At 42.1% G+C, this 23,979-nt stretch overlaps 1 protein-coding gene across 2 annotated transcripts in view; it reads left to right on the forward strand.

The window, feature by feature from the left end:
- qser1 (glutamine and serine rich 1) overlaps positions 1–23,979 on the forward strand; it is a 139,263-nt gene that overhangs the window by 45,504 nt on the left and 69,780 nt on the right. For both annotated transcript variants that reach the window (XM_048545815.2, XM_048545817.2), the window contains exons 2-3: positions 12,900–13,003; positions 17,869–18,030. In XM_048545815.2, the coding sequence (XP_048401772.1) occupies positions 12,900–13,003; positions 17,869–18,030 (266 nt within the window). The remainder of the gene's footprint in view (positions 1–12,899; positions 13,004–17,868; positions 18,031–23,979) is intronic.

A 23,979-nucleotide genomic window follows, 5' to 3' on the forward strand; every position in this document is an offset into this window, starting at 1 on the left:
AATTGCAAATTATTGAAATTGCAGAGAAGACAAGTAACTGTGTAGCGGCAAAATAATTTTTGTGTTTTGGAGAAACTTGAGAGACTGGAGAAGCATATCAAACTAACTTCAGACAATGCCAAGCAAAAGTGTGCCAACAGAGGTAAACCGAGCAAGTGGCCACAGTTGGAGAAAAAAGTTCCAAGTGGGGACTTGAAACTCGTCAAAATGGAAAATGAAGATAACAAAGTGTGAAGCTGGATGAACACAGCAGGCTGAACAGCATCTTTTGTGCTCCTGAGATGCTGCTTGGCCTACTGTGTTCATCCAGCTTCACACTTTGTTATCTTGGATTCTCCAGCGTCTGCAGTTCCCATTATCTCTGATCACAAAATGGAAAATGAGTTGGTTGTGAAGCGATCCGAATCCTTTATGAAACAAATTAAAGAAGGATGGAATTTCGGATTTTTGGGCAATTGCTGGATGGTGCACGAGGTTCATGAGAAGGCATGACTTAGTATTTCAGCAGAAAGCTAAGACTGCACAAAAGCTGCCTGCTGCACTAGAAGATATTACAGTAATTACTCTAATTCGTTGTTTTTACTTCTTTACTTGTTTAGAGATCAATTGGGCTTATGCTAATGATATGGTATTTTGGATATTTGTATGAATGTCAGTCCCTCAAAAGTAGTATCCATGTAATAGTCGACCCCATAAACTTAATTATAAAAGTCTAAAAAATTCAGTTTTTACACGGTATATGGTATTTCCGTCTCCCTTAATAATTGCCTTGGTTTTATTTCAGAAGGCAAGGCAAGACTGGAGTACTGCGAGCAGGGAGCTCAAAGTGAATGATATTAAGAGAGCAAGCAGATACCCCAAAGGTGCAACTGCACCCAGTCCATGAACTGGGTGCATGTCCCTGAGTGCAAACTGTCCTTTTTCAGCGCTACAAAATTGGTGTTTCAACTAGAGGTTTTTTTTATAGACTTATGGGATTTGGGTGTCACTGATTGGGCCAGCACTTTATTGCCCATTGCTAGTTGCTCTTGAGAAGCCTTCCTGATCCACTGCAGTCCATGTGCTGTTGGTGGACATCAGGGAGGGAATTCTGGAATTTTGATCCAATGACACTGAAGGAACAGAAAAATATTTGAGTCAGATAATGACTGGCTTGGAGGGGAACTTGCAGGTGAGAATTGTTCCAATACGTCTGCCCTTGTCCTTCTAGATGGTAGTGCTGGAGAAACTCCGATCTGGCTACACCTGTGGAAAGAGAAACAGAGATAATGTTTTGGATTCAGTATGCTTCTTCATGCCTAAATTTAGTCCAAACTGGATATGTTGCGTTTGAACAGGCATGTCTGAGTTGCGGGATATTTTGGTGCTTTTTGGGAGGATTTGAACTAAATTGGCAGTAATGTGGGAACCAGGAGGGAATATTGGAGAAGAGTACCAGATTGCACACAATACTGTGAGAGACAGTTAGAGCTAAAGTAATAAATTAATGTGAGGAGTCAGAATAAGAGAGAAATGAATTTTCTTTCTCAACCAGGGTTTATACTGCATGCATCTGAATGCCAGAGTATTGTAGATAAAATTGAGTTAGTGGTACAAATTGACTTGTAGAATAATGATGTGCCCAAAACAGAGTCTGCTGAAGAAAGAGATGGGCTATAGTTGTATGTTCCTGAATTTTAAGAAAGATAGACAAGGAAGAAAAGGAGAAGGCGTGGTCGTATTGGTTAAGGGGTGCAATTTCATGTCTCGAGCGTTCAAGTACTGAATTGCTTTTGTTACACTAATGAATAAACAGGGTGCAACATATTCTATTGTTCACCGGTTTTTAGGCTGCCAAATAGTAGGAAGATTGTAAAGGAATTGCAGGAAATTAGTGCTGCAAGCATAAAATAATTGTAATGGGGAGCTTACCTGACCGTAGACTCGGATAGTGATAGTGTAAAGGGCAGGAAGAGTTAAGGGTTCCACAGTTGTGCTCAGGAGAATTTACTACACTAGTATGTGTCCAATCCATTGAGAAAGGAGGAACTGATGTATTTGGTTCTGGTAATGAGAGTGGGCCAAGCAGATATTGGTGGGCAAGGGTTTATGGAATAGTGATCACTTCATTATAAAGTTGAGGATGATAGTGGAAAAGAACAATGAGCAATTCCAAATTGGGATTATTAGTTGGTGGATTACTGACTTCAATGGGGCAGTGAGGCTTCAGGTCTGGAATGCATTACTAGGAAGTGGGATGGAGGCAGTATCAATTGAGTTATTCAAGAGGGCTTTAAGTAATTGTTTATATTAAAATTGTGTGAAGGATTATTAGAGGGTAAAAGCAGAATAATAACACCAGGTCATAATGCTCACTCTTGAGAGCAGTGCAGACACAGTTGACTGAGTAACTGCTTCTTTCACTATAACAATTAGGAAGTGAGTTCAAGAATATATACCAACTGACAAAGAATGTTCCAAATCAGGATGTTACATGTCTTGGAGGGGAGCTTTCAGATGGTGGTAACCCCATGCATCTGCAGCCCTTGTCGTTGTAACTGGTAGGATCCATAGCTTTGCAAGGTGTTTTCAAGGAGGCTGTGAGTTTTTGTAGCACACCTTGTACATGATATTGCATCATTGCCACTGTGCATTGGTAGTGAATATGTCAGAATGTTAGATAGGATGCTAATTGGCAAGCTGCTTTGTCCTGAGTGGTGTCAAACTTCATGAATGTTGTTGGAGCTGTATCCATCAGACAAGTGGAGAGTATTCCATCGCGCTTCTGACTTGTACCTTGCAGCTGGTGGATAGATTCGGAAAAGAACAGATGAGTTGCAAGCTGCAGAATTCTGAGCTTCTTCATTTCTTCGTAGCCACAGTGTATATATGGCTGGTTCAGTTAATTTTTGATCAACGGTAACTCCCAGGAGGATAATGGGGTTTCAGCAATAGCAATGACATTGAATATCAAGGGGGCTTGGTTAGGTTCTCTTTTGTTATAGACCTGCATCAGAGCAACCAAATTCAGAGTTATGTCTCTTGCCACTGGGCCCAACTCATTAATGTTGCTGTGATGCCCTCCTGCCACCGCTTCACCATGCCAACACTGGACCCAACCAACAATGAAGCTGCTGATCCTGTAGCACCATCCATTGCCACTGTGCCTATCTCACTCTCATCACCTCTGCTGATGTAGCAGCCGCTGATTCCAGGTCCTGTCCTTGATCCGGAAAAGTTAGAAAGGGCTCGCTGTCCTGCACGCTGGGCCCACCCAAGGACCATAGTAGACACACACCCTGGGCATGACTCAAGAATGCTTGAGGTTGGTGCCCCTGGGTTCACATGAGGTATGCACGCTCGGCTATCACCTCCACTGATACCATCCAAGGTCGGGACAAGGTAAGTGAGAAAGAAAAGCGATGGAGTCAGGATGGGTGGGGGGGTTTGGTGTGGTGGCGGTGGGTGTGCTGGGAAGGTGGTTTGATGCGATGGTGGTGTGGAAACTTAAAGAAAAAAAAAGCGATCAGAGGGGATAAGTTCTGGCACAGGAGCCCTACTGCACCACCATCATCCACCTGGATCAGTTGAACAGTTTGTACAGTCAATCTGTGGTTGTTAGTTGGGTTCACAGTGTGGCTCAACTACAAGTACTGAAAACTACAGATATTAGTACTCAGGGGCCTGATTTTGCAGACAGGACAAACATGTTCACGTGCCCTGAGAAAATCAGACAATCAGCCCAGTTTAAAATTTAAAAAATAGCTTGGCTAACAGGCAGTCAGCAATAACGGGCATTCTTCTTGGCAATGCCTCTACCAATTAGAGTTCACATGTCAACTAATTAGTGCATCCTTCTTTCATAACTGTTGGTTTTTCCTTGAAATTATTTATGCAAAATGTACCGATGAGTGCACGATGAAGAGCATCGACAAATATGTATATTTTGCACCCAATTGAAATTGGTTGAAATGTTATCCCGAAGAACTGATGCAGTAATGTCCTGCGCTGACATAATTGACCAGAAACAACTGCAACTATCATCTTGTGTGCTAAGTATGACTCTAACCAGCAGACAGTTATTCCCAGAGTTCCATTTATTCCAGTTTTAATTGGGCTCCCTAATGCCACATTTAATCAAATTTTACCTGGATATCAAGGGAAGTTACTCACACTCCATTGCTGAAGTTCATTTCTTTTGTCCATGTTTGGACCAAAATTGTAATGAAGTCAGCACCTGAGTGGCCTGGTAGAATACAAACTGAGTGTCAGTGAGTGGGTTATTCTTTTGTGAGCGTTAATAGCACAGATGACCACCACTTCCATTACGTTGTCCATAATTGAGGATAAGCTGAAGGGGTGGTATTGGTCAAGTTGTAGTTCTGCTTTTTATGGACTGGACATCACTTTGTAGCTATTCTATAATGGGTTTGGCTTGGGTCAAGAATAATTTGGTAAGTACATATTTTCAGTACTAATACTAGAATATTGACAAGGTTTCACAATATCCAATGTCATCAATCATTTCTTGATATCCTGTGGAGGTTGGTTGAAGATTCGCTTCTGTGATGCTGGGTACTTCAGGAGGAAGCTAAGATAAAACATCCATTTGATTATAAAATGAGAGGCTGGATGAACACAGCAGGCCAAGCAGCATCTCAGGAGCACAAAAGCTGACGTTTCGGGCCTAGACCCTTCATCAGAGAGGGGGATGGGGAGAGGGAACTGGAATAAATAGGGAGAGAGGGGGAGGCGGACCGAAGATGGAGAGTAAAGAAGATAGGTGGAGAGAGTGTAGGTGGGGAGGTAGGGAGGGGATAGGTCAGTCCAGGGAAGACGGACAGGTCAAGGAGGTGGGATGAGGTTAGTAGGTAGCTGGGGGTGCGGCTTGGGGTGGGAGGAAGGGATGGGTGAGAGGAAGAACCGGTTAGGGAGGCAGAGACAGGTTGGACTGGTTTTGGGATGCAGTGGGTGGGGGGCGAAGAGCTGGGCTGGTTGTGTGGTGCAGTGGGGGGAGGGGACGAACTGGGCTGGTTTAGGGATGCAGTAGGGGAAGGGGAGATTTTGAAACTGGTGAAGTCCACATTGATACCATATGGCTTTTGGGTTCCCAGGCGGAATATGAGTTGCTGTTCCTGCAACCTTCGGGTGGCATCATTGTGGCACTGCAGGAGGCCCATGATGGACATGTCATCTAGAGAATGGGAGGGGGAGTGGAAATGGTTTGCGACTGGGAGGTGCAGTTGTTTGTTGCGAACTGAGCGGAGGTGTTCTGCAAAGCGGTCCCCAAGCCTCCGCTTGGTTTCCCCAATGTAGAGGAAGCCGCACCGGGTATAGTGGACGCAGTATACCACATTGGCAGATGTGCAGGTGAACCTCTGCTTAATGTGGAATGTCATCTTGGGGCCTGGGATGGGGGTGAGGGAGGAGGTGTGGGGACAAGTGTAGCATTTCCTGCGGGTGCAGGGGAAGGTGCCGGGTGTGGTGGGGTTGGAGGGCAGTGTGGAGCGAACAAGGGAGTCACGGAGAGAGTGGTCTCGCCGGAAAGCAGACGGGGAGGGGATGGAAAAATGTCTTGGGTGGTGGGGTCGGATTGTAAATGGCGGAAGTGTCGGAGGATAATGCGTTGTATCCGGAGGTTGGTAGGGTGGTGTGTGAGAACGAGGGGGATCCTCTTGGGGCGGTTATGGCTGGGGCGGGGTGTGAGGGATGTGTTGCGGGAAATGCGGGAGACGCGGTCAAGGGCGTTCTCGATCACTGTGGGGGGAAAGTTGCGGTCCTTAAAGAACTTGGACATCTGGGATGTGTGGGAGTGGAATGTCTTATCGTGGGAGCAGATGCGGCGGAGGCGGAGGATTTGGGAATAGGGGATGTAATTTTTGCAGGAAGGTGGGTGGGAGGAGGTGTATTCTAGGTAGCTGTGGGAGTCGGTGGGCTTGAAATGGACATCAGTTACAAGCTGGTTGCCTGAGATGGAGACTGAGAGGTCCAGTTGATCCATTTGATTCTTGTGCCTCAAGATGAGTGCACATGCTTCAGCCTTCTTGCTGTGCAGGACTGCATCATCGCTGTGGATGGGAATGTTTTCAGAGTTGCCACTACAAATGTGTCCAGTCTTCCAAATCTAGATCTGATCCATTGGTTATAGGAATGTCCTGTCTGACTTATGCACGTAAGCACTACTGAGTTGTAGAATCAGTGCATTTTTAAAAGGTTTTCCAGCTCCGGCTTCAGCATGCCTTTCTACATTGAATGACAGTTGATCTCCTGTTTTTGTGGTAACACTAGACTGAGAGAGAAGTTTGGCCATGAGGTTTTTTTTTAAATCAGTTCTGCTACTGCTGACCTACAGTGCCTCTTGGATGCCCAGCTTTGATTTGCATTATTCGTTTGAAGTCAGTCCCATTTAATACAGTGTGCAGTGGAGGTGTTTTCATTGCAAAAACGAGACCTTTATTTTCACAATGACTATGTAATGATTACTCATACCAATACCATCATGGACAGATACATCTGTGACAGCTATATTGGTGATTTTCCTCTTATTGATTCCCTCAGTACATGCCACAGATCAAGTCCAGCAGCTGTGTCCTTTAGGACTTGACCAGTAGTAGTGTTGCTGAGTCAAACCTAATGATGGCCTTTGCAAGTCTTCAACTGAAGTCATCCTGTTCCTTTGTCACCCTTTCTCAAAATCATGTTTAACATGAAGCACTATGTGGTAGTCAGCAGGAGGTTTCCTTGCCATGCGGTGAGAGTCAGCGTTGCGGATTCCCATTGCAGCCGTCTCCCAACTTTTTATCTGTGAGCCCAGCAGCTCTGATGAGTCTGTCCTGCCAGCAGGATTGGACATACACTCTGATGCTGATAGAGGTTGTCTATAGGACAACTCTCCCAATTGTGAAACAAGCACCAAATATTATTAAATAGATTAAAATTATATCCTTCCAATTATGAGAACCATGCAATTTTAAGAATTAATGTACCTCGGAGAGGATAGCATTAACACATGTAAGTGTGATAGGCCACCATCCATACAGTGTTATCCTGTGCTGCTAGATAAATTCATTTCTTTAATGTCTATATCTAGACCAGTTGTCTTTAATCTCAACTTCCTTAATCTTTTGGCAACATGTTCATTTTAAGCTAAAAACTTATGCTTGTCTGTAGCTGGCTGGCACAGCCATTCAATCCAGTTTGTAATCTTTCTTTCTGAAACATACTGTCACTGATCTTCCGACCCAGTGTGTCTTCTGCAGTCTAATTGTATCCCATTCAGCAGTCTCATGCTGATCCATGGACACTGCCACCTCAACAACAGTGATCGTCCACCTCCACACGTCTCTTAAATCTTGTTTCTTGTAAACAATGCCACTGCCATTCATAACCATAATGTGGGTGAAGTTATTGGACAGACTGAAATTTGGCTTATGGGTGCTAACACCTTCAGGCTTATTGAAACCAATCCCCGAAAAAATTTTGGAATAAATTGCATTGCTTGCATTTCAAAGGATTAATTACTTTGGTGATTTAAAGCTTTCAGGTTCAGCTGATTATTCCTTTGTTGATGGGTTTAAACCTCTTTTCTTGCCTTTGCTTACCACCCCTACAAACACCTTGTTCCCTCAAGACCCTCTGAAAGCCCCCTTCTCCTTATATGACCCTCTTGGAGCTATCCCTCTACCTCCCCCTACATCACATTAGCCTATCCCTGAAAGATGCCCCCAACCATAGACTTGGCCAACAGACCTTCCTGACGTGGTCATCTTGCCTTGGCATAATACTCCTTTGGTGTCTCTCTCATTGCTATCATTTTGGTTACTCTGTTTGCTACTCATCCATTCTCCAGTCACTACTCTGCTATGTTGTTTGGCTGGGCTTATTACTTGGCCTACCAACAACAAGTGTAGGAGAGAAATAAATTGTGAATGGAGGAATTTCCTCCCATTTGATTTAGAGGGTGAGTTTTCTGTAATCGGTGTAAACCCACCCACACCCCCACCGCTGCTCAGGGAAATGGGGGAATGAATTTCCCAAAGTGATTTGGGGACTTCCAGGAGCAGATTGATGTGCTGCCACTGTTTTATCAACACTGATGTACAGTTCCCAAATGACTTAATAATCAGGTTTAAAACTGGCAGCTGCTTAAATTGTTGAAAAAAATCAATAACGCATGACAATTATGTTAGTGTCAGTTTCAAAGCTGTTAATGATAGAGCTTTAAGTATTCGATGCTTCCCTTGTTAAAACAATTTGAAAACTATACTAAAATAGAATAATATCCTGAAGCTTGAGTTTTCAAGATCAGAAAGAATATTCTAGTTTCAATCCCAACAGGTTGTTTAAAAAAAAGATATGTATCACTAAACCAAACAATAGCTGCCCACAGGTACCTCTGCTACCTCATTTGATCAAATTAGCACAGGCGTTTTAATCATTCGAACCTCAGAGTTAAGCATCCTGAGGTTGCTGATTTAATACAGAGATGAGAAGGAATTTCTCATCTGTAGGTTTTGAATCTGTGGAATTCTTTACTATGGGGGGCTTCCCAGACTGGGTAGTTAAGTGCATTTGAAGACAGATTTTTGGTCGGTAAGGTAATTGAGGGTTGTGAGGAAAAGACAGGAAAGTGGATTTGAGGATCATCAGGTCAGTCACAGTTTCCTTGAGTTTTCTCAACGGGCTAAATGACCTACTTGTGCTAACTTAAACAGTAAACTTAGATGGGTTTTAACCACAATTGGAGAAAATAGCCTGTGCAACTTCCCAAAATGTGCATGAAATAGAGTTTTCAAATTCAGCCAGTCTGTGAAACCAAAAGTTTATCATAGATAAGAATGAGGCCCAATAGCCAATAGGTGCATAACCTCCTGGGGTTGTATTGTTTTCATTGTTTGACCAGATAACCAGTGCTGTAGAAATGTTCTCATTTTGTAACAAATATACCTTCAATTACAAAACTACTGTGTAAGTGACAGTAACGCTCACTATGATATGTATTGAATAATGTATTTCCTTCCCAATAGAAATCAATTAACGCAACTAACTAAACAAACTGATAAATGACGCTGATAAATAACGCTGCAGCCATATGGTATCAATGTGGACTTCACCAGTTTCAAAATCTCCCCTTCCCCTACTGCATCCCTAAACCAGCCCAGTTCGTCCCCTCCCCCCACTGCACCACACAACCAGCCCAGCTCTTCCCCCCCCCACCCACTGCATCCCAAAACCAGTCCAACCTGTCTCTGCCTCCCTAACCTGTTCTTCCTCTCACCCATCCCTTCCTCCCACCCCAAGCCGCACCCCCAGCTACCTACTAACCTCATCCACCTCCTTGACCTGTCCGTCTTCCCTGGACTGACCTATCCCCTCTCTACCTCCCCACCTACACTCTCTCCACCTATCTTCTTTACTCTCCATCTTCGGTCCGCCTCCCCCTCTCTCCCTATTTATTCCAGTTCCCTCTCCCCATCCCCCTCTCTGATGAAGGGTCTAGGCCCGAAACGTCAGCTTTTGTGCTCCTGAGATGCTGCTTGGCCTGCTGTGTTCATCCAGCCTCACATTTTATTATCTGGGAATTCTCCAGCATCTGCAGTTCCCATTATCTCTGATAAACGACTTGTCTGGATCAGATACAGGAATTGTTTTTTTTCCGTTAAATTACACTGAGAGAAACAGTCCATTTCTGGGAGCTGTTCATTTTGCAAAATATCATAAAATCTCAAAATATCTAAACGCATCCAAAAGACTGCTAAAAATGATGCAGATGCAACAAGAGAAAACAAAGAAGATAATATTGATGTAGTTTACATACTTTGATTTTAAGTTTTCCGTTTACACTTTATTAACATGAATTGAATACAAACTAAAATTACATCCCAGAGATTATAAAGAACATTCCAGTTTCAATCCCAAAAGGCATTTTTAAATATTGAAAATGCAATATAAAATAAATAATATGATATAATAAACAATGATACGTTTTGTAAGTGCTAAGTAGCTTATTATCACAAGACTTGTACTTGCTTTTTGCATCAAGGTTATGTGTCAAAGGGGGCATGGAAATCTTCTGAAGTAATTGGAGAGACTTTAAAAGAAACTTGATTTTGGCACTGACTGCATTTTATTGTATATTTAGAATATGCACGGTTTGGATAAAACATGATTAATTTGTAAATACTCAAGTATTAGTATGCATTCAGTGTCGCTAAAGAGCTGCACAAAAACAATAGGCCATATTATTCAGGGCCCTCTTGTTGTGCAGTGGTAGTGTCCCTGCCCCGGAGCAGGGATGCCAGGGTTTAAGTCCCACCTGCTCCAGAGGTGTTAATGACATCTCTGAAAAGGTTGATTTAGGAAAAATAGGTTAATTTTAAGCAAAGGTTTTGTGACAAGATACACAATGATATTGATGAAGCAACCACATGTAACATAGTCAGATATGCTGCTGGCACAGAAACGTGGAAAAATAACTTGCGAGGTGAATACACATAGTGTTCAATGGGATTTATTTAAATGAAGTGAGTGGACAAAATTTGGCAGATGGAGTATGATGTGGAAAAATGAGCTTGTCCAGTCTGATAGAAAGAAGAATGGAACTTTGTTTAAATGAAGAGAAGGTGCAGAATGCTATGGTACAAAGATTTGAATGTCCTTGCACATGAGCCACAAAAGTTAACATGTAACCGGGTATATCGTAGAATCCTTTATTGCAAGGTGGCTATAGAGTATAAAATTAGAAAATTTGTGTTTAAACTGTAAAGGATGTTGATGAGTACGTACCTTTAGAGTACTATGTACAGTTTTGATCCTGCTTAAGGTTACATACTTGCATTGGAGCCATTTCAGAGAATGTTCAGTGGAGTGATTCTGGTGATGACGGGTATTATTTCATGAGGAAACATTGAGCACATTGGGCCTATGCTTATTCAGAAGTCACATGACAACAGGTTATGGTCCAACAGGTTTCTTTGAAATCACAAGCTTTCGGAGTGCTGCTCCTTTGTCAGGTGAACCGTTTCTTCAAATAAACCTGGTGGACTATTACCTGCGGTCATGTGACTTAGGACTTTATCCACCCCAGCCCAACACCGCCATCCCCACCTCATGGCAGCCACCTTTCGTTTTTAGAATTTAGAATGAGAAATGCTGTCACTGAAATATCTACGATTCTGAAGTAGCTTAACAGAACAGATGCTGTGTGATCTATGACTGAGCAATACAGTTTCAAAACAGTGATTTTCTAGTTGATAAGATGATGAGGAGGAACTCTACTGCAGAGAGTATTGCATGAATCATTAGATATATTCAGGATTGAGTTAGCCAGATTGTTGACTTGTGAGAGAGACTATGCGATATGAAAAGTGGTGTTAAGACCCCAGTCAGACTAGCTATTAATTCACTGAATAGAGCAGCAGGCTGAGGGGCCCATTTGGTCCACTTCTTTTTGTATTTGTGAGCTTTAGTATGTGAAAGATGCAGTGACCTTGCTCCCATTTTGTTTTAAAATTCTATTCAAATTTATTTAAATGTGTACATTAGATTTGGCACTGGAGGCCTAACCTTTGTCACGGCCTTACGGGTGTCTGTGTGGTTTTGTGGATCTTCTGCATTTACTTTATGGTCAGCTGTTGTATTTTAAGTTGTTTGACATCCTACTTTTTGCAAAGAGCCTAGCTCGGGCTGAAGTAGTCTATATTCATATTTAAGGAGATATAATATTAGTCACACCTCTCCCACCCTGGCCTTGGCCAATCGTTCCCGTGCTTTATGTGCAAACAGTTTGGCTCACCGCCAGTATGATTTTGACAGTATGCTTATGCTCTGCTTGCCAAGTTATTCTAATCAAACTGTTCAGGGATGTTACCACATGCCTGTGGAGCAGGTCAGACTTGAACCCAGACCTCCAGGTGTTGAGACACTGCCAGTGTACTACAAGAGACCCCCTCAAATACAATCACAAAAAATTGGTATTGGGGCCTGGATTAAAGAACCTTAAAACCAAGAGAATTCAATTGAAATACAACTAACATTGATTCTCATCCTTCCTCCTTTCAATGTGTCTGGATTCTGAAATCAAAATTTGGCTGTTTTAAAGAATTTGAAGATGGGGAATAACAGTTTTGAGCAGCTCTTTTGTGAAGGTTGCTCATTGGCAGTAATCAACTGAAAGAAAAATTAATGAGAAAATGGTTCTGCACAGTTTGTTTTTTGCAAGTGGGAGATTTTGGCTTCAATAACAAGCTATTATCAAAAGCATCGCTGTACATCAGAACTATGTCTACAGTTTTAAAAATGCAGTTTCCAGTGAGAGTTTTCAATAACTCAAATGAATGATGTCACTGAGATTTAGTATTGCTGAAAGAGAGAAAGAGATATTTAAGCTTTTAAGTCAGTCAGCATTAATTGGAGCATGCTCCATGGCGGTGCCATGACTAGTCAGAGTCCACTTGCCAATAAATCTGTACTGTTCTCTTGACAGCAGATTAATGACAGCATTAATGTTGTTTTCCCTTTTACCCTGAGTGCAAAATAGAAAGCATTGACACAATGTATCTTTTTTTATCAGCAGTATTGAAGTTCTATACTGCTAAATGACCATTACTGAGATTCCTGTTACATTTGAATACCCAATGCCTGTACTATATTGTGGCTGTTCATTTTTATTTCCTGTGAGCTATTGCTTTTATTTCTTTATCAGTTTGACTCTCTTATTGTTTTTGACTACTATCATTTATCATTTGAAAGTTAAAAATAACCAAAGTTTTTCACGGTTTGAATTAAACATGCTGGCTGTTGAGTAAGTTATATTTAATATCATTTTAATTTTGTCTGTGCTGTTCTTCAGCTGCCTTGCTCTTTTTCAAAAAAAAAATCAGTTATTGCGTCCCCATTACTGAATCTTTATTTCTTTTCAGTTTGAGCTATGGAGCCGCACATCCAGAAACTGACCTCCTTCATAGACCAGCTTATGCAGCATCTCACCAATTGCCTGGCTACACCACTACACATCATCCCACAGGTACAAAATACTTTGTCATAATTTTGAGCAACTTCTTAAATTAAAATGTGCCTAATTTACAGTCATCTCAGCTTTTGCTTGAGCACAGTTTTATAACCTTTGGAAAACTTTTTTCACACTGAAATTCCTGGATCAACAGCTTCTCATTTTTAATCAACTGATGAATAATGTGGGTAGCAGGGCTCTTCCAGTCATGTGATTGCGGATTTGCTTGTCAGTAAAGTAATGGCTTGTCTTAAAATAAGATGAAGCACTTCAGATTATAGGAAGCACCTCCGCTTCATTGACATTATCAGAATCCCTTGAAAGGGAAGAACCAACATTGTAAACATTCCTTAAATAAAGGAACCAAAACTGCTCACAGTACTACTGCTGTGGTCTCACCGGCACCCTGTACAGTTGCAATAAGACTTGTGTACTCTTGTTGTCCAAACACATTTGAAATAAGGGCCAACATTCCATCACCTTCCTGATTACCTATGCACCTGTGTGTGATGTTTCTGTGCTGTGTGCCCTTGCATTGCAACCTTTCTTCAGTTTTTCTCCATTTAAGTAACATTCTGTTCTTTTGTTCTCCCTTCCAAAATGAATAACTTCATTTTCCCCACATTATACTCCATTTGCCAACTGTTTTTTCACTTACTTAACCTATCTCTTTGTATCATACAGTTTGTGCATAATAGACAAAGATGGTAAAATGATGTTTGAAAGAGTTGCACCAGCAAAAATTTAATGTACCAAATGTGTAATTGAATTTTAGGATAATCTAAATCAAAAGAAGTCCTCAACAAATAGGGTAAATGATAGACAAAAATGTAATGAAAGAGGTAAAGAATGCTTTGGATTGATGAGCATAGTAAAAGCTTAAGACATAAATTAAGTAACAGCAAAATATCTAAAAGTTCTTGGAGAGACCAAATTAAAAATTTGCCATCAGTTATATACCAAAAGATGCATTCAGATTACTTGCCATGTTCATTAAGGTACCTAAGAAAAGAAAAGGTCATGCAGTGCAATCATTTTACAGTAAGAGTAAGAGAGGGAATATTTAACTTAGGATAAACATCTCGAAGAAAGCAAGAACATTTATCCATGTATTGTCGACTGTGAAAAAGTGATTATTTATCAGCAAGTTAATAAACATCTTGCAGAAATGTGATATTAGCAATAAAAATGCTACTTTTTGTCTATATTATGACCAAATTGTTCGTTCCTTAAAAAAGGAAAAGAAAAATTTTTCAAATGAGGAGAGAAGTACAACAAGGCAAAATACTATTGTGAAAATTATTCAGTCTGTATACAGAACGAGTATTCAAGAGAATTAGATGCATTTTCAAGGGCAAAAATTGGAGGCAAGAGCATAACTGTACTTGCCACATCAGAAAAGAGCCTAGAAAATATCATGAATCAAATTAGGTCTGGAAGTTAAGACTATGGCTGGAGTATTTACATCAAAAAGACAAAAAAGCAGTTATTAGAAGAAATACATTAGCAGGAGTTAGAGTAAAGACTGAAGTAGATCGTTTCCACTGAAGCAAGTTGATACATTTGTCTGTTTCGGATGAATGATCACAGGATATGCTGCAGAAAGTAGAAAAAGGACAGAGATGCCTTTTGACAACGCACTGTGCAGCTGGAGGAATACAGCAGGCCAGGCAGCATCAGAGGAACAGAAAAGTTGACGTTTTGGGTTGGGAGGTCCTCCAAAGATGCCTGGCCTGCTGTGTTCCTCCAGCTCTACATTGTGTTGTCTCTGACTCCAGCACCTGCAGTTTTGGTTATCTCTGAGATGTCTTTTTCTTTTGTAAAAATGAGTTGACAATGTGAATATTTAAGCCTGTAATAAGGGATGATGCTACATTCTATACACTTTACACTGAACTGATTGTCCATATTTCTAAGCTAAGATCTGCAAAAGGAAATGGTGGTCTTTGAAACGTTGATTTTAAGTCTTAACACTGAAAATTGCACAAATAGGTTATAAGACGAGTAAAAGGGTATTTGAAATTAAAAGACAAAAAAGGATCTTAAGTGACATCGGGAAAAGAAAATGTCAGCTTTCCCTTCTTTAATCAGAACTTAAAGTACAGATGCCTCCTCTAGATGGCAAAGTCGAGACCAATAGAAGGGGTCTAGAGGTCAACCTGATGTTGAAGGAACAAATAGAGCTGGTTCTAAATAGGCAAGAGTGAACTCTGAACAAATAATACTTTTGGAGGTTGATGGAATGACAACATAGTTTAGTTCCCAGTTCAACAGAATTACAAGGCCTTGGCTCCTTTAGCAAGTTAGTAGTGTTATACTTACAGAATGTGCAATTTTTATTCTATATTTTGAGTTAGTACTCCAATCAAATAGTATGTTCTTTCTAAAAATCTTCCTAAAACAGTCTGATATAATCCATGTGATGTTGCTTTCTGATATAATTAATTCCAGATGTGCTGATGCAAACTCCACAAACTAACAATGGAGAACAGTTTAAGTTGACAAACTGCATTGCCTGAATGAGACCGCAATCCACGCAAAAATGTGTTGTTTAGTTTTCAGTTTCATGTTGAATTTTTATTCGATCAGTAGTCACATGACACCAGGAGCTTTCGAAAGCTTGTGATTTCAAGTAAATATGTCGGACTATAACCTGGTGCCGTGTGACTTCTAACTTCCACCCCAGTCCAATACCAGCACCTCCACAGCATGAACTTTTTTATTCATTCAGTCATGGGATCAGGGCATTTATTGCCTACCCCTAGTTGTCCACACAGTTAACTACGTGTAGAGCTGGATGAACACAGCAGGCTGAGCAGGAAGGCTGACATTTCCGGCCCAGACCCTTCTTCAGACCCTTTCTAGTTCCTATTATCTCAGTTGTCTAGAGTCTGCTACATTGCTGTGCATCTGGAGTCACATATAAGCCAGACCAGGCTTGATTAGATGACCTACAGTGTGGAGACAGGCCCTTCGGCCTGTTTGGATGTCAGTTTCCCTCCGAAAAGGACTTGAGTGAACCAATGGGTTTTTGTGACAGTTGGCAATGGATTTGTAGTAGTCATTCTATTTATTCTAGATTTTCTTTCTCACTTATTGAATTCAAACTCCACCAGGAATGGCAAGATTGGAACCTGGGTCTCGAGATTAACAGTCCAGCGATGAGCACTAGGCTATCGCCTCACCTTTTGGTGCTTGCAAGATATGGAGCTGTGGGTGCAGCATGTACTGTTTTAGTGGACTTTATTTTGGTATTGAACCTCCGATGAGTGGTGAATGATGTATTACAGCTGTGAATTGTTTATCCTTTATATTCCTTTTAACTGAAGCAGATTGTTTCTTTTATTATGACTGACCCTGTTTACTGGTATAATCAGTTGTGTTCCAGTTCAAATCTAGAACTTTTAAACACGTGGGTTGATGTGAAAAAAAATTTCTAACTTCTGTGAGAGATATTTTAACCATAAATGATTGTAACTTAAAACTCATTCTTTAATGGTAGCATAAACATTTTGGAGGGGTAAAAAGCTTTGGAAAGAATGCAAGAAACTAACTTTTATGTACTGTGTTGACTATTCACTTCCTCATGACAGCTGCCTCCTATAAGTTGAATTTCTCCATGTTCCAACATGATTTTTCCCTCAAAAACTTTGTGAAATGTTTAGATACTGTTTCCTTATTAGAGGTGCTCTTCAGTAATCTCGCTAGGTAGGATAGGCAATTGATTTCTTCACTTCAACTTGCAATTAATCTGGCACTTGGCACTTAGTTATGCTTGCTCTTCTTCTATTACACTTATTACGACTCTTTTGAACTGTCCTATCTTTTATCTTCTAAAATTGAGCATCATGTGCAATTTTACTGACCTCAGCAATTCTTGGAATGGTGTTTCATTCCTTTGTCTCCTATTTTAATGTTTTCTCAGAACCTAACAACATTTCATATTATTTTTGAAAACTGCTTTAGTGTTAAAGGCAGCTTCTGTCTCTTCACCTCATATCAGAAAACAGGAAGAGGTCTGTGTGCTCACCATGATGCAGGATGGTATTTGCAAGATGCAGTTGCTTTGATAGCCTGGGTGGCTTATTTGAATTGTTAATGTGTGCATTTTGACAACTGGATAATTTCTTGCCATGATTTGATATGACGGTTAAATTGGAAAATAAAGGAAGATGCAGACTAGCGGGGACATGTGCAATATACTCCAAGAAAAAGCAGTTAAATTGTATTTTTTAAAAGGTAGTTGGGTTGATATCTGTTGAGAAGGGGATCTAACATAATGTGCTGTTTAAGTTCCTTTTCTGCAGAGAAGGCAATTAGTGCTTGGTAGTTGAGGTTCACATGTTTCACTGAACTAGCTTTTTAGTTAAATGATCTATACTTTCTCTAGATTTTTATTTATTGTGATTGACTATGCAAGGTGGCCCTATTTGTGTGTGTATCATATTAATTTGGTACTTTAATTGTATGTCCTTATGTCAAAAAAGATGAGATTTGAAGACTTTGCAGTAATACCTCTTAAGTTTTTGGCACGTGTGATTACCAAAATAAGCTTTTCTTGTGACACATTGAAGAGTACAAGCAGACATTAGATTATTAGTCTGAAGTCCCTCCTGAAATGGAATTACTTTGTGTGATATATTTCCGTAGAGTTTAGGGTTTCAAATATTTGTGGTACAAATAGCCATTAATAACTCTGCATGGAGGTGCTAGATTACTTGCTGTTTTAGCTAGTAGTAGTAAGTTGATAATGGTGATTAACAGCGAATGTGTAAATCTGATGAAGGTGGGGTTGATTATATATCATCAATGATGTTCTTTGATATTGGCATAGTTGAGGATGAATCTATCTACAATACTTATTTTCTTCTCTTTTGTAGGGCTATCCAGTTTATTTGATGCAACCATGCAACATTCTGGCAGTAGTGCATCTGAAACCTCAGTTATGAACTTCCTTTCAGCTATTGAATCACGCACCCCGCCAGCTGGGCCTGCTGCAGCCTCCCTGCTACCCCAGTTCAGAGCTCCTTCATGGCAGACAGGTAAATCCAAATTTATAAGATAGAATGACTTGTATTACTTTTGTAAACTTGTACTTGGAGACGGCTTCCCAGTTCTCTGGAAATTACTGAATACAGTCTACTAGAAGTGAAAAAAATGTAAAGATGAATAATCTTAAACTAATTAGCATACTCTCTGATAACTGTTTACGTTGTGGAATTGTTGGAACTATACATTGTCTGAAGATAGATCCGAGGTAAATGCAAAATAAGGTTTTCCATTCATTCAGCTTCTGTACCCCACCATCATCTAAGACTCAGCTATACTCAATGCACACCAGTCCCACAGCTACCCCTGACTCTCTACCGGAAGCACTAATCTATTTATCTGGCACCTTAACTTTCTCGCTGATCTGTCTCCCAACTCCAACTCCAACTCCACCTCCAACTCCACCACCTCCAACTCCACCTCCACCTCCACCTCCAACTCCAACTCCAACTCCAACTCCAACTCCAACTCCAACTCCAACTCCAACTCCAACTCCAACTCCAACTCCAACTCCACCTCCAACTCCACCTCCAACTCCACCTCCAACTCCACCTCCACCTCCACCTCCACCTCCACCTCCACCTCCACCTCCACCTCCAACTCCACCTCCAACTCCAACTCCAACTCCAACTCCAACTCCAACTCCAACTCCAACTCCAACTCCAACTCCAACTCCAACTCCAACTCCAACTCCAACTCCAACTCCAACTCCAACTCCAACTCCAACTCCAACTCCAACTCCAACTCCAACTCCCACTCCCACTCCCACTCCAACTCCCACTCCCACTCCCACTCCCACTCCCACTCCCACTCCCACTCCCACTCCCACTCCCACTCCCACTCCCACTCCCACTCCCACTCCCACTCCCACTCCCACTCCCACTCCACCTCCCACCCAATTCCTTCACTTAGTTTACATGTTCTTCCTTTCATGGCAGCTTTCAACTTGGCCACTGGACATTTAAATTTCAGAGTAGGACATACGGTGCTGTAAAAGGCAGAAATCTTATTTTGACAGAATTAACCGACATTGCCTGTGTTTTTAAAAGAATTAACACTTACCTGTTTAAAAACTAGATGGATGGTACTTGGGGTATCCTCATGCTCTTAGTAATTTTCTATAAACAACACCAAAACTATTCCATAAAGTCGTCTTATGGTGAGGACATAGGGTTAAGATTAAAAGTTTCAAAACAAAATTCAGTCATGAAAATCTTCCCATATCCCTCTGTTGTCTGTAAAATGTAAAATTTGAGTACACTAATGCCTAGCCTCCAACTTTTAAATTAGAGATCATGTGCAACTTCACTTAATGTATTGTAAATTGCACCAAGTCCTGTCCTAACCCCTCCGAGCTGAAGAAGTGTTATTATTGGATTCAGAGTTAACTTTTTCTCTTTCCAGAGATGCTTCCAGACCTACGGAGTTTCTCCAGCATTTTCAGTTTGTTTAACCCTTTGCTTGCTGCCTACATCAGTTCTCAGTACGGAAACACAGTAATTATAAAATTCTGATCTTGCTTTAAAAGCGTCACGTTACTGCATCCTTCCCTAGATCTCTGTGCTTTTCCAATTCTGACCTCTCGTGCTTCCCTACTGTTCAGGAATTCTCTTTCTAAACTTCCATATCTGTTTCTCCTACTCAAAGGCTGCCTCTTTGAATAAGGTTTGGGTCCTCAATGTACACGTCTCCAGTTGTGGTTATCAGGACCATTATTTTGGAACTGTTGTTGCTGACTCTTGGTGCTGCTTGTGTACAGTAGTAAATAGTAGTGAGTGAAATTTTTTGTTAAATTTTACTTGCACCTTCATCCTGAATCCATTAACTGGTCAGCTGTCAGCGTTTCAAATGCAATCCACAGCTGTCAATAAAACACATCTTTTGGATGTGAGTGTGGACCGCAACTTTCCCCCCACAGTGATCAAGAACGCCCTTGACCGCGTCTCCCGTATGTCCTGCAACACACCCCGCCCCCGCCACAACCGCCCAAAGAGGATCCCCCTCGTTCTCACACACCGCCCTACCAACCTCCGGATACAACGCATCATCCTCTGACACTTCTGCCATTTACAATCCGACCCCACCACCCAAGACATTTTTCCATCCCCTCCCCGTCTGCTTTCCGGAGAGACCACTCTCTCCGTGACTCCCTTGTTCGCTCCACACTGCCCTCCAACCCCATCAAACCCGGCACCTTCCCCTGCAACCGCAGGAAATGCTACACTTGCCCCCACACCTCCTCCCTCACCCCTATCCCAGGCCCCAAGATGACATTCCACATGAAGCAGAGGTTCACCTGCACATCTGCCAATGTGGTATACTGCATCCACTGTACCCGGTGTGGCTTCATCTACATTGGGGAAACCAAGCGGAGGCTTGGAGACCGCTTTGCAGAACACCTCCGCTCAGTTCGCAACAAACAACTGCACCTCCCAGTCGCAAACCATTTCCACTCCCCCTCCCATTCTCTAGATGACATGTCCATCATGGGCCTCCTGCAGTGCCACAATGATGCCACCCGAAGGTTGCAGGAACAGCAACTCATATTCCGCCTGGGAACCCTGCAGCCTAATGGTATCAATGTGGACTTCACCAGTTTCAAAATCTCCCCTCCCCCCACTGCACCCCACAACCAGCCCAGCTCTTCTCTCCCCCCCCCCCCACCCCCCCCCCCCCCCACCCACTGCATCCCAAAACCAGTCCAACCTGTCTCTGCCTCCCTAACCGGTTCTTCCTCTCACCCATCCCTTCCTCCCACCCCAAGCGGCACCCCCATCTACCTACTAACCTCATCCCACCTCCTTGACCTGTCCGTCTTCCCTGGACTGACCTAACCCCTCCCTACCTCCCCACCTATACTCTCTCCACCTATCTTCTTTTCTCTCCATCTTTGGTCCGCCTCCCCCCCTCTCCCTATTTATTCCAGTTCCCTCTCCCCATCCCCCTCTCTGATGAAGGGTCTAGGCCCGAAACGTCAGCTTTTGTGCTCCTGAGATGCTGCTTGGCCTGCTGGTTCATCCAGCCTCACATTTTATTATTTTGGATGTGAGTTTGCTCGCTGAGCTGGAAGGTTAGTTTTCAGACGTTTCGTCACCATTCTAGGTAACATCATCAGTGAGCCTCCGACGAAGCGCTGGTGTTATGTCCCGCTTTCTATTTATCTAGTTAGGTTTCCTTGGGTTGGTGATGTCATTTACTGTTCTTTTTCTCAGGGGATGGTAGATTGACTTGGAGCCAATGTGTTTGTGACACATCCATCCTAGGGCAAGCCAAACAGACACATGCACGAGAATTCCTCGAAGCATGGCATTCCAACCGAAACTCCATCAACAAACACATTGGCTCCAAATCAATCTACCATCCCCTGAGAAAAAGAACAGGAAATGACATCACCAACACAGGAAATGACATCACCAACCCAAGGAAACCTAACCAGATAAATAGAAAGCGGGACATAACATCAGCGCTTCGTTGGAGGCTCACTGATGATATTACCTAGAATGGTGATGAAACGTCTGAAAACTAACCTTCCAGCTCAGCGAGCAAACTCACATCCAGAACCTCAACCTGAGCTACAAATCTTCTCAAAACTCGCAAACACATGTTTCTTGGCTGATGCAGTTGTTCACTGCTTAGTGCACTACAACACTATACACCGTAACTGGTTCTGCATTATTGCTTAGAAGCAGTTCAGTTAGATCTATTAGTGACAGTTTTATATACCAAGCAATGGGAAGGTTACATTCTCTAGCCAGCAGCTGCAACTACTTGGTGTAGTACATTAAGCAACATGGTGTATTTGATTGTAAATTCTGCCATGTCCAAGCAGATACTTGAAACCAACAGAATAATAATTAGGTACCATGTGAAGTTGGCTTCCCATTTCCAGTCAACAGGTTGCTTACTTGTTGTGGGTGCTCTGGCTTCACTTGCACTCCAAGGCTAGAAAATGAAAACTTTTGTTATGATTATATATGTTGCTTTACATACAACCACAAAAATGACTCCGAAGTACAAATTTTCAATAATTTTGGTTGTATGTGTTCTGTGAGTTAGGTTACAAGTATGCCAGTGCTATAAGGTCAGGTGTTTTGGATTTTGACCTACTGGCATCAACCCAACAGTGTGGAAAATTGCCCAGGTATATCCACTACATAAATAGCAGGACAAATCCAACTGTGCCAATTAATGCCCCATCAGTCTACTGCTGATCATCCATAAAGTGATAGAAGGTGTTTCAGTAGTATTGTCAAGCAGCACTGGTTCAGCGATCACCTGCTTAGTGATGTCCAGTTTGGATTACACCATGGCCATTCAGCCCCTGATCTCATTATAACCTTGGCTCAAACTTAAAGAAAAGAGCTGAATTACAGAGGTGAGGTGAGAGTGACAGCCCTTGACAACGAGGCTGCATTTGACTGAGTGTGGCATCGAGGGGTCCTAACAAAACTGGAATCAATGGGATTCAGGGGCAAACTCAGTGGTTGGGATCATACCTGGCACATAAGAAGATAGTTGTGATTGTTGGAGATCAGTCATCTCGGTGCCGTCCCACCCCTGCAAGAGTTCCTTAGGTTTGTGCCCTCGGCCCAACTGTCTTCAGCTGCTTCATCAATGACCTTCGCTCCATCATAAGGTCAGAAGTGGGGATGTTCGCCAATGATTGTACAATATTCAGCACCATTTTCCACTCCTCAGATACTGAAGCAGTCCATGTTCAAATGTAACACAAGCTGGACAATGTCCAGACCTGGGCAGACAAGTGGGAAATAATATTCGCACCACGCAAAAGCCAGGTGATGACCATCTCCAACAAGAGAGAATCTAACTACTGGCCCTTGACATTCGGTGGTTTTACCAACACTGAATCTTCCTGTGTCAATATCCTTGAGGTTACCATTAACCAAAAACTCCACTGAAGTCACTATATAAACACAAGTGTCTTTCCGATGAGAGAGCGTGTGGGCACTGAGACGGATAAGGGATTAAGAGACGGAGTGGGCACTGAGAGATAAAGAAGGCACTAAGAGAGGGAGTGGTCATTGGGAGGGGGCATTGAGAGAGGGAGAGGCACTGCCAAAGGGAGAGGGCATTGCCATCGGAGGCTAGGAATACTGCAGCAGGCGACTCCCCACCTGACTGCCCAAAACATGTTCACAATCTAAAGGGCATCAGCCAGGAGTGTGATGGAATATTCCCCACTTGCTTAGATGAGTACAGCTCCAACAGCACTCAAGAAGCTTGACATCTTCCAGGACAAAACAGTCTGTTTGATTGGCACATTATCTGTAAACATCCAGTCTCCATCACCAATGCTTAGTAGCAGCAGTCTGTGCTATCTGCAAGATGCACTGTAGAAATTCACCAAGGACCTTTTAGATTGCTTCTTCCAAAACCCACGACCACTTGCGTCTTGAAGGACAAGGGCAACAGGTATGTGGGAACACCACCGCCTACAAGTTCCCCTCCAAGTCATTCACCATCCTGAGTTGGAAATGTGTTGCTGCTCCTTCACCTTTTTGCTGAGTCGAAATCCTGGAATTCACTGTCTAAGGATATTGTGGCTCAATCTACAGCATTTGGACTGCAGTAGTTCAAGACAGCAGCGCACTACCACCTTTTCAAGGACAGCTAGGTACAGGCAATAAATGCCAGCCAGCCAGTACTGTCTACATACCATGGTGAACAAATAAGAAAAAAGATGGCATAGTGATATATTTCCAAGTCTTATCTCCAAGTGATAAAAATGAACAAATTGCAGTATTGTAATATGTGAATAAACTTCATTCCAGTAAGTGTTGTCTTGAATTTGTTTGCAAGACCAATTATAAAAGTAGTAAGGCAGTATGGGAAGCATATTCATAACATATTTGCCTTCAAAGTGTGGCAGAAGTCTTGAAAACTTTTAAATGGGAGATGAGCAAGTGATTAATTAAAATCTG

This window comes from Stegostoma tigrinum, chromosome 17 (assembly GCF_030684315.1).
Source record: "Stegostoma tigrinum isolate sSteTig4 chromosome 17, sSteTig4.hap1, whole genome shotgun sequence".
NCBI classification, from domain to species: domain Eukaryota; kingdom Metazoa; phylum Chordata; class Chondrichthyes; order Orectolobiformes; family Stegostomatidae; genus Stegostoma; species Stegostoma tigrinum.